Source organism: Xenopus laevis, chromosome 9_10S (assembly GCF_017654675.1).
Source record: "Xenopus laevis strain J_2021 chromosome 9_10S, Xenopus_laevis_v10.1, whole genome shotgun sequence".
NCBI classification, from domain to species: Eukaryota; Metazoa; Chordata; class Amphibia; order Anura; family Pipidae; genus Xenopus; species Xenopus laevis.
This window is the reverse complement of record NC_054388.1, coordinates 107,430,263-107,450,384: the sequence shown is the minus strand read 5'-3', so window position 1 is coordinate 107,450,384 and position 20,122 is coordinate 107,430,263. Positions and strand designations below refer to the sequence as shown.

Here is a 20,122-nt window from a genome sequence, read left to right as displayed (position 1 = left end):
TTCACTATTGTAAGAATGGGCCCCACAGGTTCCCTGGTGAGCCACAGTGTCTGACAAGCTGTTCAGCCAATGGGAAGTATGATGATAAACACTCAATCAGAATCTCCAATCAGGTGGCATGTTGCTTAACTGCAGCCAATCATGGATGAATGATTGAAATTTCCCCAGTCAGATTACATGGTGTTATCCCTTATAATACATGAGTGATACTCAGAGTTCCCTGTATAACTCAGCCTGCAGCCTTGTGCCTTTATATGGTCACAGAACGACCCCTCAGTGACTTCTAATATCCTTATCATTTACAGTAGGGGGTACATTATCCCTTATAATACATGAGTGATACTCAGAGTTCCCTGTGTAACTCAGCCTGCAGCCTTGTGTCTTTATATGGTCACAGAACAACCCCTCAGTGACTTCTAATATCCTTATAATACACAAAAGCCATGAATATCCTGTAAATTATATCCTTATAAACGGTGAGTTCTGATGTCATCAGTTATAAACGGTGAGTTCTGATGTCATTTCTGTCACATGACTCATTAAAATTTGTGTATTATAATAAATAAAGTACCCCCAGTTGCAAAATATGAGGATATTAGAAGTTACCTCGGAGTTCCATGACCTGTATAAAAACACTCGGCCTCCGGCCTCGTGTTTTTATATGGTCATGAAACTCCTCGTTAACTTATAATATCCTTATATTTTACAAGAGGGGGTACTTTATTCACTATATCATTTACAGTAGGGGGTACATTATCCCTTATAATACATGAGTGATACTCAGAGTTCCCTGTATAACTCAGCCTGCAGCCTTGTGCCTTTATATGGTCACAGAACAACCCCTCAGTGACTTCTAATATCCTTATCATTTACAGTAGGGGGTACATTATCCCTTATAATACATAAGTGATACTCAGAGTTCCCTGTATAACTCAGCCTGCAGCCTTGTGCCTTTATATGGTCACAGAACAACCCCTCAGTGACTTCTAATATCCTTATCATTTACAGTAGGGGGTACATTATCCCTTATAATACATCATTCATACTCAGAGTTCCCTGTATAACTCATCCTAGGTCACTGAGCTTTTTTAGATTAGATAATTCCCTATAAAATGTGACTTTTACATTTGCCCTCCCTTCTTTTTTAGACACTGACAATGGCTGATATGTCATTATACATCTAAATTAGACTAACTAATGTATCATCAGCAAACCTTGGGTTGGCCCTCTGTAGTTTTAAACTTGTCAGACTGGTTTTCAGACACTAATAAACAAGCAGATAGCAAGGAACTCACTCTTCTCAAGAGAAGCCAATTGCCCCTAATGCTTAGTAACCTGCATCCAAACTGAAATGGTCACTGTACCTTTTACATTTTACAATGATCAAACGTAGGGGACTGCTCCTGCAGAATTGTGCTTAGTACAGGGGAATACCTATGCTGCCATAGTTTTATGGGATCTCTTTGTACAGACTATGAGCAAAATTAGGGGGTTGTTCCTGCAGAATTGAGCTTAGTACAGGGGAATACCTATGCTGTCATAGTTTTATGGGATCTCTCTGTACAGACTATGCGCAAACGCAGGGGGCTGTTCCTGCTGAATTGTGCTTAGTACATGGGAATACCTATGCTGCCATAGTTTTATGGGATCTCTCTGTACAGACTATGCGCAAACGCAGGGGGCTGTTCCTGCTGAATTGTGCTTAGTACAGGGGAATACCTATGCTGCCATAGTTTTATGGGATCTCTCTGTACAGACTATGAGCAAATTTAGGGGACTGTTCCTGCTGAATTGTGCTTAGTACAGAGGAATACCTATGCTGCCATAGGTTTGACTATGAGCAAACTTAGGGGGCTGTTCCTGCAGAATTGAGCTTTAGTACAGGACAATACCAGGAATAAAGGAGTAATGGCCTTTCATACATACTCTTGTACATGAACACAGCAGCAAAGCACATTTTATTGTGCAGGGCAATTATGCTTTTCCACATCCATACTACAGAGCCTGCATGCCGGATTGGCTTGTTCTTTAAGTAGTCGGCAATGGAATGGTCATGCAAGAATTAATGAAATTAATTTTTTCCCAAACCCTGTGCAAACTCCCACGCAGTCTTTTATTTAACACCCAAACAACTACTCCCTGCTCTTCCCTCCAGTCATTATCTGTGTATGAATACCTGCAGGTGGAAATAGCTTTCCCATTATGTTGCAGTTGGGCTTGATTTTTAGTTTATCTTATAGGGTTTTTAAAATCAACTTCTTTTTCCTGCAGTTTCCTGCCTAGAATTTAAACAGCTATCAAAATAGCGAAAATGAAAATTTAATATAAGCTTCATAATACTGAAATGAGAGACTTTGTAAATATAATCAATAAAAACTTCTGCATTGTTTCTGAAATAATCAAGTTTATCTTCACTATTCCTCTCTCAGCATCTGTTTCTCTTCATTCTCTCTTCATGCAGCAGTTGGGTGTCAGATATTCATTGACAGTTAGATCCAATATATCTTATAGCAGATGTATTCCTACAGCAGCATTGTATGGTGCCACGAGGGACAGGATAACCATACAAAGCTTCTCTAAACACGTTATCACATCAAGGAAACTGAGATCCATTGTTACTCACAGGTAACAATGGGCAGTATAAATACGTTTGGAGTATGTTTGGCACGGGGCTGGGAAGCAGTCACAGCAGGGAGTGTAGGTCAGATCATGCACAAGCTAAGCTCCCTATCACATTCATATAAAGTAAAAGCAGTTTCTATAAGGACCCAAAGAAAGGAAGGAAACCAAATAAACCAACAAAAAGAACATTGGAACTCTGAGCCGTGGCTGGAATTGAACCTAATACCCAAGTACTGCAGAAATTGTTCCTGTTATGTTTGAGGGAAGGGCTTTTCAGAGAATACAGAGCTACTGCTGCTTGCAAACACATACGGATATGAGCAAAGAGCATGGATCCACGGAGCTAACATTCATTGCCTGATATAATCATAAATTGTTACATGCACATAGTAGCTTCACTAATGCAACATGCACAATCCCTGCCAGATATAACCATAGGTTGTTATACGCATGTGCTAATTGCACTAACACAACATAGTCCCTGAGAATATCATATGGTATCTTCACTGAACACAGCATTTATAGTCGGTGGAAAATAGTCACAGATTGTTAAATGCACATTGTATTGTTATAAATGGAATATACATGGTTCCTATCTGACATAATCATAGATTGTTACATGCACATGGTAGTTTCACTATTGCAACATACATGGTCCTTGTAGATTTAATCACAGATTGTTACATGCACATGGCAGTTCACTATTGCAACATACATGGTCCTTGTCAGATATATAGACTGGTACATGCACATGGTAGTTTCACTATTGCAACGTACAGGGTCCTTGTCAGATATAATTACAGATTGTTACATGCACATGGTAGTTTCACTATTGCAACATACATTATATAATCATAGAGTGTTACATGCACATGGTAGTTTCACTATTGCAACATACATTATATAATCATAGAGTGTTACATGCACATGGTAGTTTCACTATTGCAACGTACAGGGTCCTTGTCAGATATAATTACAGATTGTTACATGCACATGGTAGTTTCACTATTGCAACATACATTATATAATCATAGAGTGTTACATGCACATGGTAGTTTCACTATTGCAACATACATTATATAATCATAGAGTGTTACATGCACATGGTAGTTTCACTATTGCAACATACATTATATAATCATAGAGTGTTACATGCACATGGTAGTTTCATTATTGCAACATATAAGATATAATCATAGAGTGTTACATGCACATGATAGTTTCACTATTGCAATGTACATGGTCCTTGTCAGATAAAATAACAGATTGTTACATGCACATGGTTGTTTCACTATTGCAACATACATGGTGCCTGTCAGCTATAATCATAGATTATATACACATGGTAGTTTCACTATTGCAACGTTCATGGTCCTTGTCAGATATAATTACAGATTGTTACATGCACATGGTAGTTTAAACTATTGCAACATACATGGTGCCTGTCAGATATAATCATAGATTGTTACATATACATGGTAGTGTCGCTATTGCAACATACATGATCCTTGTCAGATATAAGTACAGATTGTTACATGAACATGGTAGTTTCACTATTGCAACATACGTGGTGCCTGTCAGATATTATCATAGATTGTCACATATACATGGTAGAGTCGCTATTGCAACGTACATGATCCTTGTCAGATATAATCATAGATTGGTCCTTGTCAGATATAAATATATATTGTTACATGCACATGGTAGTTTCACTATTGCAACGTTCATGGTTCAGCTCAATGTATGAATAAGGCCCCATCAGATACAGATCTGGAAGGTGCTAATACTTCATGGTGCATGCTGAGGCAAGAACCCTCATATCTATTCTGTGTAATCTGGAGGGGGGAGTGACGGATAGAGAGGAACACGTTGTCCCCTTAGGGTAGCAGCTTCCAAAGCAATGTCAGGAAATATTTCTTACATGAAATAACTCATGATAAAACTACTCAAAGACAAACCAGGGAGGGCAATAGTAGCTCTCCTTTTTGGGTCAGCAATGCAGTGTCGCATTATTGTAGTGACCAGAGCCGGACCTGCCCCTGGGGCTCCCAAGCACAAGCAACAGAGACGTTGGGTATATTGATGATAACACCCTACTGTTTCATTTGGCTTTTTGAGGATATTAATGTAGAATTCTGCAGGTAAAATAATCTCTTCCACCTAAAAAAGACCATCCACGTGTCACTATTTTTATCATGGCACTCCCTGTGTTATTGTGAGCCCCACCCAAGGTGCGGGTGCTGCAACTTTGAAAAGAACAAAAATTGTCTCCAGGTCTAGTAACCCATGGCAACCAATACATTTGTTTCCTTTCAAACGGCAAACTCGTTTATAGGATGCCTGCTGGTTGGCAGAAAATGTTACAGCTGATATTACATTCGCCCCCTTGGGATATTATGGAACCGAAGAATGTCTTTGATACGATATTAATTGCTCTGGAGGCCGCTCAACTCACACTGGATCACATCCAGTTGGGTTACTGGAATGATCACCTTCTCTTCATCAAGAGAGAACATAGTAATGATAAATATAACTTGGAATGCAACGGTTGAGAGTCTCCTGAGAACGTTACTGCTCTCAATCTCTACATTCCAAGTTATTTTTATACTTGCTGGGTCTCTATCACCTCATTTCTGTGCCTATAGACCTGATAAAGAGAAGAAGGAGATCACTCCTCTATGTTGTATTTAAAGGGGTGGTTCGCCTTTAAATTAACTTTTAGTATGGTGTAGAGACTGATATTCTGAGATAATTTGGAATTGGTTTTCATTTTGTATTATTTGTGGTTTTGCAATTTCAGCAATCTGGTTGCCATGGTACAAATTACCCTAGCAACCATGCTTTGATTTGAATGAGAGGCTGAAATATGAATAGGAGGGGCCTCAACAGAAAGATGAGTAATAAAAAGAAGCAATAACAATACATTTGTAGCCTTACAGAGCATTTGTTTTTTAGATAGAGTCATTGACCCCCCCATTTGAATGCTGGAAAGAGTCAGAAGGAGAAGGCAAATAATTCAAAACTAAAGAAGATAAATAATGAAGACCAACTGAAAAGTTGAATTGGAAGAATTAGCCATTCTCTAACATACTAAAAGTTAAGTGAAAGACCGTCTGTTAAAGGATAAGTAAACCTATAAAATAAGTGAATGTAAAATTGATGAGGGGGTTTTTCTCAGCACGTTTGTAATTTACATTCATTATTTATTTTTCTTTAATTCCAAGATATTAAAGGATAAGTAAACCTTTAAAATAAGTGAATGTAAAATTGATGAGGGGGCTATTCTTAGCACTTTTGTCATTTATATTCATTATTTATTTCCTTTTTATTCCACAATATTAAAGGATACATGTACTGTTAATATGAATGAATTTTGTTACAACAGCGCCACCTGCTGGTCAGTTTCCCACCAGTCTGACCACCAAGTAGTCAAGGAAGTTGTCAGGAGAAAGAAAGAGGCTGCTCTGATGTTCTTCTGCTTAGGAATAAAATTAGAAACCTTTCTCAAATCTTTCCTAAGCAGAAGAACATCAGAGCAGCCTCTTTCTTTCTCCTGACAATTTCCTTGACTACTTGGTGGTCAGACTGGTGGGAAACTGACCAGCAGGTGGAGCTGTTGTCACTAAATTCATTCATATTAACAGCACATGTATCCCTTAATATCATGGAATAAAAACAAAATAAATAATGAATGTACATTACAAAAGTGCTTAGAATAGCCCCCTCATCAATTTTACATTCACTTATTTTAAAGGTTTAATTATCCTTTAAGGGATACGTGTACTGTTAATATGAATGAATTGTGTTACAACAGCACCACCTGCTGGTCAGTTTCCCACCAGTCTGACCACCAAGTAGTCAAGGAAGTTGTCAGGAGAAAGAAAGAGGCTGCTCTGATGTTCTTCTGCTTAGGAAATGTTTGAGAAAGGTTTCTAATTGTTTTCCTAAGCAGAAGAACATCAGAGCACATGCACATGTTTTAAAGGTTTTTAAAGGTTTACTTTATCCTTTAAATACTAGGGACTAGATCCACTATATGGAATTCGGAGGAATCCGAATCCTAATTTGCATATGCAAATTAGGGTCAGGAAAGGGAAAAAGTGGAAAAAATGTACTTCCTTGTTTTGTGACGAAAAGTCACATGATTTCCCTCCCCGCCCCTAATTTGCATATGCAGATTAGGATTCGGATTCAGTTCAGCAAGGCACAATCCTGCATTCGATGCATCTCTAGTCAATACATACCATGGTAATGGCACCGTGGGCAACCTCTTTCCAGATCCTTTATCTGAACAGGTCATTGTCCAAGGTCACCTTGACTAGATCAGCCTGATTTGGCCTATGACTTATGCCAAATGATCGGATCTTTCCACATATGGCATTGGTTCAGGTCCAGACTGCGATTCAACAACATAGATCTGGAATTTCAGGTACAAAAAGGCCCAAGCAGCCCAAACAAAGGAACATTAAACAGTCACTGTCTATTACAGGGATTCCCAACCTTTTTTACCCATGAGCCATGAGATGTAAAAAGAGTTGGGGAGCAACACAAGCATGAAGACGTTCCCGGAGGTGCCCCTATTGTCGCGCATCAAAATGATTGGAATGCCCATTGACTTTATTGAATTTGGACAAAATAGTTGCGCATCAAAATTAATTTGACGCCCATTGACTTCGCAATTTTTTTGGCAAATCAAAACAGCACAGATTCGCCCATCACTAATGAACAACATGTTGCTCACAAGCTACTGGTTGGCTACCACTGGCCTATGGCATTTTACAGCAGCCCCTTTGGCATTTGCCAGAATCTATAGATTGCCAGTCCAGGCCAGGTTAAGTGTTGCCATCTATCGGCTTAGTCTATGGTTATACACAGACCAACCCTCGGTGGCTGGGAAACAGAAAGCCTGTTGTGTCTCATCTGTAGTGATGGGCAAATCTGCAAAAATTCGATAAAATTCGAAAAACAGCGAAAAATTCAAGAAATGCATCGAAGACGAAATGGGCTTCAAAATTATTCTGACGCACGACAATTTTGTCACGAGCAACAATCTTTATACGCGCGACATGCGTTACAGTCACTGGGCGTCCAAATAATTGACGCGCGATAATTTTTATGCGCGTGACAATTTTTGCACCCACGACTATTTTTCATATATAAATTCATTCAGTCAGTGGGAGTCCGAATAATTTTGACGAGTGACAATTTTTTTATCTAGCAAATTCTACATGAATCCATGCCTGGTGAATACATTTTCCCATCACTTTTCATCTGACACTCTTTGTCTAGTTGTAGCCATAAAGGAATACTGCCAAACAGTTTTAATGCATCTGGGCATAGATTTACAGGGTATGGCTACTTTGCTATCCAATGTGTGGTGGCGCAATTATACTGTATATTGGGGAAAAAGCTATTCCCTTAAAGGAGAAGGAAAGCTACGGAGGCATTTTATTGCCAATAGATTAGCTGCAATAGTACAAGCTATAACACTATATTTATTCTGTAGAATGCTTTACCATACCTGAGTAAACAGCTATAGAAGCTCGCTGTTTGTTTAGGATAGCAGCTGCCATGTTAGCTTGGTGTGACATCACTTCCTGCCTGAGTCTCTCCCTGCTCACATATAGCTCTGGGCTCAGATTACAGCAGAGAAGAGAGGAGCAAACTGAGCATGCTCAAGCCCTAGCCCTGGAGGTTTATGCTGAAAACAGGAAGTCTGATACAGAAGCCCATGAGTACACAATAGAAGGAAAGAAATGCGGTGTTTCTTTTGACAGAGGACTCAGAGCAGCATTACTTTGAGGGTTTACTCGTATATTTAGGTGGACCTTTCTGATAAAGCTTAGTTTTAACCTTTCCTTTAATGCTACCTTATGCTCATAGATCAATACATTTGGGTAACCATGTATAAACTACATGTATAAACCACACAAACGGGATTTTCTTGAGTAAAACAAGTTCGCCTTGGGGAGGGCCTCGGTGTGACTCTTGGGTCATATGATCAACGGTAATAGATATTATCAGTGGTCTGACCTCTTCCCAACCCCACTCTTAGATACAGTAAGGGAAAGGGCACACCTGGCGATTCGGGGAGATTTAGTCGCCTGGCGACTATTCGGCTCTTCTTTGGAGCGACTAATCTCTGAGAACGGCTTCCCCGTGTCTTCTGTCGGCTATAAAGAATAAACGCCTGCGGCATGGCACACGCGGTGCTTCATTTTCCGAAGTTGCCTCAAGAGGAAACTTCGGCGACTTCGGAATACAAAGCGCCGCTGAAGACACGGGGGGGGGGGGGAAGACACCGTGAAGCCGTTCTGGTAGATTAGTCACCCCAAAGAAGAGGCAATTAGCCGCCAGGCGACTAAATCTCTCCGAATCGCAAGGTGTGCCCTTACCCTAAGGATCAACCAGGTAGCCAGGCAAGAGGGGACCTTAGCATTTCTTCTCTTGTCTATTGTATCTGTGCACTGATTATATCTTCGTATCTGTTCCCTTTTATGCAGGAAAGACAAAGTAGTGAGAGTAATGAACATTGTATATAATGGCAAAGTTTGTGCCAATGCCACATAGAAAAGTATATACGGTACTACTCAAAAATAACTAATAAGTAAAAAATTCTAAATCTGATATTAAATTAATCTGAGAGGATTTACTCACAGTTCACCCCAGTCCCAGGGTGCAAGTCCAGAACAGCATTTCAAAAAAGATGTGAGGACCTCCAATAGTAAAGAAGCAATTAGTTAAAAAATTAATTTTTTAACTAATTTAACTAACATTTTTATTAGGACATAAAAACCTAACGCGTTTCGTGCCTGTTGGGGCATTAACTCATAGAAGGGGCTATGGCTGTCATTTTTGTTTTGCCTAAAACAGAGAGTAAAGTATTAACCTACTTCTTTAGAATGTTTGCAAAAGGCTATTGCCTCTAAAAGGTTCATATAGAGACAAACTAGCTCACCTGTAGGCACAGTTAGTGTCCCCCACCTGCACTGTTGCAACATCTTTTTTCATGCAAATCTCACCTTGTCAAAATTAGATTAAAATATATTTTATTATTTCACCGGACAATGCAAAGAATTCTCCAAGAAAGATTTGGCTAAATACAGGATAGTGGTTCTGTTAGACACATGGTTCCACTGTGGGGGCTGAACAGATGCAATGGTCTTACAGCCTTGTGTCTTTATATGGTCACAGAACCCCTCAGTGACTTCTAATATCCTTATCATTTACAGTAGGGGGTACATTATCCCTTATAATACATGAGTGATACTCAGAGTTCCCTGTATAACTCAGCCTGCAGCCTTGTGCCTTTATATGGTCACAGAACCCCTCAGTGACTTCTAATATCCTTATCATATACAGTAGGGGGCACATTATCCCTTATAATACACAAGTAATACTCAGAGTTCCCTGTATAACTCAGCATGCAGCCTTGTACCTTTATATGGTCACAGAACCCCTCAGTGACTTCTAATATCCTTATCATTTACAGTAGGGGGTACATTATCCCTTATAATACATGAGTGATACTCAGAGTTCCCTGTATAACTCAGCCTGCAGCCTTGTGCCTTTATATGGTCACAGAACCCCTCAGTGACTTCTAATATCCTTATCATATACAGTAGGGGGCACATTATCCCTTATAATACACAAGTAATACTCAGAGTTCCCTGTATAACTCAGCATGCAGCCTTGTACCTTTATATGGTCACAGAACCCCTCAGTGACTTCTAATATCCTTATCATTTACAGTAGGGGGTACATTATCCCATATAATACATGAGTGATACTCAGAGTTTCCTGTATAACTCAGCCTGCAGCCTTGTGCCTTTATATGGTCACAGAACAACCCCTCAGTGACTTCTAATATCCTTATCATTTACAGTAGGGGGTACATTATCCCTTATAATACATGAGTGATACTCAGAGTTTCCTGTATAACTCAGCCTGTAGCCTTGTGCCTTTATATGGTCACAGAACAACCCCTCAGTGACTTCTTATATCCTTATCATTTACAGTAGGGGGTACATTATCCCTTATAATACATGAGTGATACTCAGAGTTCCCTGTATAACTCAGCCTGCAGCCTTGTGCCTTTATATGGTCACAGAACCCCTCAGTGACTTCTAATATCCTTATCATATACAGTAGGGGGCACATTATCCCTTATAATACACAAGTAATACTCAGAGTTCCCTGTATAACTCAGCATGCAGCCTTGTACCTTTATATGGTCACAGAACCCCTCAGTGACTTCTAATATCCTTATCATTTACAGTAGGGGGTACATTATCCCTTATAATACATGAGTGATACTCAGAGTTCCCTGTATAACTCAGCCTGCAGCCTTGTGCCTTTATATGGTCACAGAACAACCCCTCAGTGACTTCTAATATCCTTATCATTTACAGTAGGGGGATGTTACTCCATATATATTCATAATCAACACTCCAGACAACACTCTCCATATGAAGCCATTCCCATTACTCAGGACTGTACCACATCTATTAGCTGCATGGTTACAAACAAACAAACATAATTATTGTATGAGGTGAGTAATCAATCGAAATGGAATTTAAAATGAAAAGACACGAATAGCCCAGTCATAGTTGTCACCACAATGTGGTTAGGAATAGGTGTGTCTCCCATTGTGCGAGACAAAAGGAAGACACTTATGTGGTTCAATGGTTAAAATATTATGCAAACCTCTCTGCAAAGATCTGATCCGAAACTGTAGCACTTATGCAAAACTGAATATTTATATTCATTCCTGATCGGGCCTTGCCCAATTATTGTTGTGGAACAACAAGAAACAGACAGAATGTCCACTACTTTAAATAGACTTTTAATTCATATTTGTAGTATTTTATCTGGTGTCCAACTGCCAGGGTCTCATTAAAGGATAAGTAAACCTTTGAAATAAATAAAATGGATGAGGGGGCTATTCTTAGCACTTTTGCAATTTACATTCATTTTTTTTTAATTTCAAGATATTAAGGGATACATGTACTGTTAATATGAATGAATTTTGTTCCAACAGCGCCACCTGCTGGTCAGTTTCCCACCAGTCTGACCACCAAGTAGTCAAGGAAGTTGTCAGGAGAAAGAAAGAGGCTGCTCTCATGTTCTTAAGCTTAGGAAAAAAATAGGAACATGGAAGTGCACAGGAATGACTGATGATCCTACACAAACAATACAGCAAGATTGATCCTATATTACCAGTGATGTTGGCCAACCTAAGCCATGCCCAAGAGCTTATTCCAGCATCTGAAACATGCACCAGTTGCCATTCAGCTTATAATCATCCCCTCAATATATGACTTGACCATGAACTGCAAAACAGAAGCGGGGACCTTTAGTGGGCAATATTTTCCAAGTTCATTGTCCTTTTAATCTTGTCTAGCTAGGGTATCATTTACCTAACTTGATGGAAGTCCCTTGAGAACTTTAAAAAGACATTAGACAATTAACTTGAAAAATGTTCTCAATCATTAAACCAGTTTTAACCATTCACGGATGTCCTATATCATGCAGAAGGGGCTGCCCAAATTTAGAACATGATCTATCACAACACCTAAAGCTGGTGGCCAGCAGATCAAAGCTAGCAAGCACTATTCCCAAACAATGATTGGACCACTCTTCTGAGTATGTCCCACTACTCTGCATTATTTATCTTTTTGTTTTCAGTAATGCAATGAAGTTACATGGTAACAGTCTAATTCTGGCCTCAGATTGACAGATATGATCCCTTGGTGAGGTCACCAACTGGGTGACTACCTTTGTCTAATTAAGTTACCTAACTGGTGGTCCAAATCGAGCTGATCCAAAAGGCTTGGTCTTAAGGTTCATGGTTGGATCTATGCTTAGCCATTATGAGAGGACTGTATCAATGGCCCAATGAGATCCTCACCCAGTGGAATTTTTTCAAACCAATGGCCCAATGGGATCCTCACCCAGTGGAATTTTTTCAAACCAATGGCCCAATGGGATCCTCACCCAGTGGAATTTTTTCAAACCAATGGCCCAATGGGATCCTCACCCAATCGGATTTTCAATAAGCAGGCTATCGTCCCATACACTTTGGAGTAGACAAGTTAATGGCCAATGATGGAACATTTATAGCTACATTAATGCTTTGAAGTGACACAACAACACTAAAGTCGGTGTTCCCCTCTCAATAGCCATGTATTGCACAATCACAAACCTACAGAAGCTAGGTTAAGTTCAAATTCAATCCAAAGAACAAGAATAAGAGCAAGGCTATTATTTTGGAATATATATTTTGATGCACAGCAGGCTACAATAACCCAACGTGATAGGCTTTAACAGACCGTGCCATGCAATTAATCTCAGACCAACACTAAAACCAACACAAAAAAAGAAAGTTATAAGCAGTTTCCTTAAGGCAAAGAGAGGCAGACTAACCAGAACACCAATCTTGTTCTTCCTCTTCATCCGAAATCTGTTCCCTTCATAACAACTGTCACATCCTCGCCCTACCAAATCGTTATTCTGCAATCCCGTTCTAGTTGTAAAAACAAACTTGTGGCTCGCTCTGGCACACTGGCCATTGTTTCCCAGACAAAAGATCATTTTTCTAGGACAGGGAAGGGAGGCGTTCTCATTGGGAACTGAGCCACTAGGAGGAATGTGGCCAACAATGCTTTAGATAAATAATCAACATGTCTCAGGACTGGGCATAAAGCTGGGGCATAGGTCTGGCAAAACTCAAGTGATAAAGTACAGTGATTTGGAGAAGTGTGAAGACTCACATACATACGTACAATCCATCATGTGAACAATTAAAGGGTGAGTTTGGAGATCTGAGATTCAGAATAGGCCCTGGCATGTCAGGTTCACTGAGGCCCAAACAACCCCAGTGCGGTCCAAATAGTGGCTGTCTATAACATCTTGCAGCAGGCATTTACAGATTACCAGTCCTGGAATGGACCTCATGGTCCTGTTGATGGCATTCTGGATTCTCAACTAGATAACACAATATATGAGACTCGTTGCCATGTTTAATGCTTTTAAAGATAAAAGGCAAGTCTCTAAATTAGACTTCGTATATTCCCAATGTGGACTGGCCCATCAAGATTCCAAGAAAACTCCAGGAGGACCTAGTTCCTCCTTCCTATACAACCCTTGAACGTGTAAACCGATACCATGACCATTTTTATATGAGAACAAAGAGGAGATTTGGAGAATTTGAAGGATACGAGAGTATGTAAAGAGAAGAGGCTAGGAGAATAAAGAAGGAGGCAAAATACTTTAGAGGGGGGTCTGGGGTCCATGTTTTTTGCTGGGCCTCAGTCGAGCTCTGTATGTTCTTACCTGGGTCGGACTGGAGCCTTGGGGGCCCACTTGGGTTGCAAAATAAAGGGCTCTCCTGGCAGTCCCCAGGCCCCCATGACCTCTAAACTCCCAGCACGCACATGTGTGAAAAACTACACCATGCTCAAAAAAACACTGCATGTGCGGGGAAAAAAGCTGCACCGCAGTGCAAACAGCTGGCCAGCCACAGGTATACCGGGGCCCACCAGGTTTTTTCCCGGTATCCCGTCTGCCCAGTCCGACCCTGTTTCTTACTTCAATATGCCCAGACTAAATTATCCATTGTCCAGCCAATTTTATGCAGTAGCTGTAGTGCTACGTGTAAGTTTGGGCAGCTGTCAATGAGAACTTCAGGGCAATGCCACTAAGTGCAGACCATAATGGATGTAAGAAACTGTGTTAGCTTCCCAATCCCAGCAAGTTAGGGGTAGTGATGGGCGAATTTATTCGCCAGGCGTGAATTTGCGGCGAATTTGCTCGATTCGCCGCCAGTATATAAATTCGCGAAAATTCGCGGCAAAAATTCGCTGGCGTATAAAAAAAAATTGGTTTCGGGAAAACGGGCGCCGGCGTCAAAAACGAGACGCCGGCGCCGTTTCGCGAATTTTTTTTTCGAATCGAAGCGGCGCAAATTCGCCCATCACTAGTTAGGGGTGTAACTATAAAGGAAGCAGACCCTGCTAGGGGTCTGAAAAATGATTTGCTGTGGGGCCCAGCAGGCCTGGACTGGGAGTCAAAATAGGCCCTGCCATTCCAAGTACACAGAGGCCCAAACAGCCCCCTACCAGCCCACACAGCCTCCTACCAGCCCACTATATGGTAACTTTCTATGGAACCATACAGCAGCCCCTCTGGCATTTGCCAGAACCCACAGATTGCCAGTCCGGGCCTGGGGCCCAGTAATATATAGTTACACCCCTGCAGCAAGTGAATAAATTATTCTCCAATCTTGTTTCAGGGTAATTAGTGAAACATGATAAAATCCTGAAAAAGTGACAGCCCTGTAGTTTAGGAACTATTCAGATACACAAATATTTCCCTAGAATTGACTTGCTAAGGTTTGTATGGGGGGAAATAGGCCTCAGATCTGATTTTACGGAGTTCTGCAGGTTTATAAAGATTTATATTAATCCCTTTCCATACCACCCGAGTATAAATGCATCCATCACCGTGCAGATTATAGGCGGAAAAGTAGTTTGGGACATCAGTAAACAGCCCCTCACGTGAGCCTCTGATCTGATGCCCGTGGGGCAGGGACACAGGGGGATTTGTTCACAGTCAGGGGAAAGTCTGCAATCAACGCAGAGCCTCCACTTACAAGAATGTTCTTGCCACCCACATAGATAGAGCCAGGCTAGAGCCTATAAATACAGAAATATGATTCCAAAGCCATGTTCCTGCCATGTCCCTAAACAAAGCCCAGAAGAACACAGCAAATTATGATTTATAATGATGTTAAAGGGTGGTCCCCTTTCAATGTAACATTTAGGGGGTTATTTATTAAACTCCAAATGCCCAACTCAAAAAATTCTAGTTTTCATTACTATAAAAAACCTTAAATTATTAAGCCCAATGCTGCAAAAAATTAGAATACCGAAACTCCGGCATCTCGGAGCTGCCGAGGTTGCATATAAGTCAATGGGAGAGGTCCTTATCCTGTTATACCGAAAATCTGACTATAAAAAATATAGCAATTGGGGAAATAAATCCAAAAAATCATACGATTTCGATTTTCGCTCGATTTTATCTAGTTTTTCCCCGATCTGATTAAATAGTGCTTTTTTTAATAATAAATAAAGTCAAATCGTGGATTCTAGTTTGGTCAGACTTTTTTAAATAAAATACTCGGATTTTGACAAATAAGGTCCCCCATGTGCTATAGAATGGCATATTTTAAGCAACTGGTCTTCATTTTTTTTATTATTTGCCTTCTTATTTAGCCTTCTTTCTTAGCCTGGTTGCTGGGGGGGTCACTGACCCCCAAGCCAAAACACTATTATCATTTTAGTACCAAAGACCCTTCCAAACAAAGATGCTGAGTACAATAGAATGAGCCAGGCTACGAAATAGCAATGAAACTCTAATCTCTTAGGAAACTTGAGACAAAGATTCCTTGGAATTTGGAATGTGCAAATAAATAAGGATCTATGTGCCAGATACAGTTGGTTCTGACCCCCCCCCCAACCTCCAAATTTACAGTTTGGCCCTATTATATAAATATTAGACTACACAAAATGAGAAAACAAATGAGCTTCATTTTAGGCAGCTGCTCAGCTTTAAATCACAGGTACACACCCAGCTGTCTAGTGTCCCTTTCCCACATCACAGTGCGTGTGCAACACACCCAAGTGTCAGTTCTGCAGGATCAAACTCTCTTCACATTGGGGGCGGGAGAAACGAGATGTGCAGCAGTGCAGCGAAATGTTTCTGCAATGAGGTTGATTTAAAAAGGGGGGCCCAGGGTAACTGGAAAACTAGTAACTTGTATATTGTGCGGCAGAGCTGTTCGGCCCATGGTATAGGTCAGCAGCTGACCAACAGAGCTTACAATCAATGTTTTGGGACAGAGACATCATCTATTTATAACCAGCAGATGGTGCTGTTCCAATGGCTGTCTATCTAGAGCACCAAGATAAATATTAAAGCTGCTTCTGTCCATGTATAATTTCATTTATAAAGATAAGGAATGTTCTGTGCAAACAATTAGCTATAACCTCATATTGTATGGCCGCTTCAATATCCTGCCGCACTTTATATTTAGCTTTTGTCCCCCATACAGCTGTGTTTAAAGAGAACTAAAATAACATAACCCACCTGTATGCGGAAAATAAAAATGGCTCTCAATAATCTACAACCTCATAACTTTACTGTATAAGCAGCTCAGATCCATGGGCATAAGAACAAGATAGGACCCGCTAGGCAGATTTTTTGAGATATCACAACATTAACACAGATGTTAGAATTAAATGCCCAAGTGCACAGGGTTACATTTAGCATTTAGCAGCCAATGGGATCAGCCTTTCACACACTCCCTATAGATCATAATAGGATAATTGTCCTTATGGATTCCCAGTCTCATGAGTATGTACAGGGCAAAAGGCTGAGTGTGGGAGAACAACCCCCTATATACACAAGAGAGAGAGAGTACAGTCACCCTCTACAAAAGGTATTTATAATGTCTCCTACGCTGGAGTCAGAACCAGCAGTGCAGAGAACAGGAACAGACATACAGATACTGCATTTACAGCTGTAAATGTGTTCCATTGTATGTGCACCCTTGTGTATACAGCCGGGCTGAGCTCTGGGGTGTATGAATGTGAATTAGTGTCGGTGCAGTAGAAGGGCAGAAGTGTATTTAGAGAAGGCGTGTAGCTGGGAATCCAATAAATGACTCCATAAAATGTACATACAAACAATTCCCATATTTACATATAGCCCAGTAGCCTTTCTGCCATAAGTTGGCATGGTCTGATTGCCGGCTGTATGCCGCCCATGCACCCTACTTAGGGTTGCCACCTTTTCTGGAAAAAAATACCGGCCTTCCCTATATATTTATCTTTTTTCCCTATTAATAACATTGGGATCAACCATCATTTTTACTGGCCAACCCAGTAAAATACCGGCCAGGTGGCAACCCTAACCCTACTCTGTGTATTAAAGGCTTAGATGCCAAGTAAAAGCCAGTTACTGCACACCACTGCAGCTTTCTGGGTTTTAGGTTAAAACTAGCTTCCAATAAGAGTTCATAAACACATTGCTCCTTCTTTGGGCATTTAACGAGTGGTCCAAGAGCTTGCAATCTACTGTATACGTATATGAAGCTATGTCAGAATGAAAGGGCATTGCCAGTAAGATGCCCCAGAGTGAGATACTCACGCTTTGGGTGGTGGTTGAGAATTGGGACTGTATTTGTTCCGTTTCTTAAACAAGGAACTCATGGTTCTGCCGCTGCTACTGGGTTAATGCTGTCTGGGTGGGTAGTGTTGGTTCTTCTGGGTTTTGGGTAGTTTTCTTGGAATCTGATGTTCTGGAGAGTCTGCAGGTATCAGGTCCTATAGAGTGCTGTACAGGTGCTGTAGGGTGACACCAGCCACTATAAGGTGCCACCAGGTCCTGCGCTGTCGTGGGACACCTGTAGGTGCTGAAACAGAGTTTGGGAGTAGAAGCTACTCAATGTTGTCTGAAAATCTTGCTGTACAGGTAGGAGAGGGGCAGGGCCTGGAGGGGCTGGGACGTGGGAGGAGCACATGACAGGTGGGCAGGTACACACAGACTGTACCTATGGCAGATTTAAAGGGACAGACATAACTGCACTGCCAGTCTCTGTACGTGAGCAGAGAAGGAGCAATGTTTCCAGTGCTGTGCAGAAAACAAGGACGACAATGACACTTTAGGTTTGGCTGAAGCTGGATATGCCTGATAATGGATTTATATCTCACACCCCTATCCTGTGTTAGCTCAAAGCCAGCTGTGCAGCAGGGAAGGGGTTAACTCCTAGTGGAGTGCAATAGCAGGTGTGGCACCCAGTGACAGCTCCAGGCTGGCTAGTGAGGGGTGGGAGGGGTGCATACCACAAGCACAGGAGGGGCTGCATCTGACATCCTAAAAATGCCTAAACTTCTCACACCAGCCTGGCTTGTTGTGCAGCTTGATTTGTAAATAGGGATCATTTCTCCAGTACGGTGTCTGCATGGGTTGGGGGTTGCTGCCCAGACTGCCACATATATATCATAACATGTAGATAATATATAGAAGCATACCCTGTCAGACCAGATTTATGTTTAATAATGGGTGGTCATACTACTGTCCTGCAGCTGCATGCTGGGAATTGTAGTACAACAATACTACTTGTCCTGGCACCCTGCTGGAATATCCCCAGCCCACTGTTGCACCTAATCCCCCACCTGCACACTCGCTCTGTTGGTGGAAATGTATCAATTAAGGTATAATTTTTCAAGTGAGAATTGCTCCAGAATTGCTCAGCAGGTCGCAATTACTGCACAGGAAAAAGCCAAGCCATTGATTGGTTACTGGTGGAGTGGTTGACAAGTAGCCAGTCTCTTGTGTGACAGTCCTCCAGCCTCTGCTCTGGCAAGTCACATAGGGCCAGTGTTGGGCTGGGATGCCAGGGGCCCACCAGCAAACCTTAGGCCGTGGGGCTACCAGAAAACCTTAGACCGTGGGGCTACCAGGAAACCTTAGACCGTGGGTCTACCAGGAAACCTTAGATTGTGGGCCCACCAGAAAACCTTAGACCGTGACCCTACCAGTAAACCTAAGCCCGTGACCCCACCAGAAAACCTTAGACCATGACCCTAACAGAAAACATTAGACCGTGACACTACCAGAAAACCTTGGACTGTGGGGCTACCAGAAAACTTTAGACCATGACCCCACCAGAAAACCTTAGACCATGACCCCATCAGAAAACCTTAGTCTGTGACCCCCACAGAAAACTTTAGACCATGGGCCCACTTTCCAAACTATTATTCCTCTACTCCTCAATCAACCTTTTTATTCTCCTAGTCTTTTATAGTCTTTTATAACTATTTACTATATTCTTTCATTATTAAGCATTTCTCGAATAAAGAAATAGGGAATGACCATGAAATAGGCTAAATGGTAAGAAGCAAGTGTCTCACTGACACCTGGGCCCAGCGGGAGTTTTTCTGGTATCCCAGTGGCCCAGTCCGACACTGCATAGGGCCGCTTGTTTCTAACCGGCTACTTTCAGAAGCCCCCGAAGCAGCCCATTTGTCAGCATCTGCCTCAGCATTGTCTGTCCTCTGGGACTAAATGTGCAATAAATGTGGGTTAATGAGACATCTGAGAAGCCAGTGCCATTGCCAGTGTGGGCAGGGCGTGGCACCAAATGCAGAAATAAAAATCTCATTATGCAGATAGGCTCATCAAACCATCTATTAATGATTAGAAAAGCTTGTTAATATACAGTAAATTGTGCTAATTGAATGGTCCCACTCCCATGATTAGGGATAGGAAGCTGCTAGACCACTTCCATTCCAGAAATTCAGATTCATAGGATTTTGTAAACAGGTTTATCAGCTTACGGATATTTGTCCCTATTTATAGGTAAGTCCCCACTTCTACCACCAACCCACCCCCTAACAGGCATATCATTCATACGTGCAAATTAGGGGACACCTAT

The 20,122-nt window shown here is 41.3% G+C and overlaps 1 protein-coding gene across 1 annotated transcript in view; it reads right to left on the bottom strand.

The window, feature by feature from the left end:
- Positions 1-18,135, bottom strand: part of ppl.S (periplakin S homeolog) — a 46,042-nt gene extending 27,907 nt beyond the window's left edge. Inside the window, exon 1 of the mRNA XM_018239339.2 lies at positions 17,833-18,135. Coding sequence (XP_018094828.1) covers positions 17,833-17,894 — 62 coding nt within the window. The 5' untranslated portion in view covers positions 17,895-18,135. The remainder of the gene's footprint in view (positions 1-17,832) is intronic.
- Positions 18,136-20,122: the final 1,987 nt, after the last annotated feature.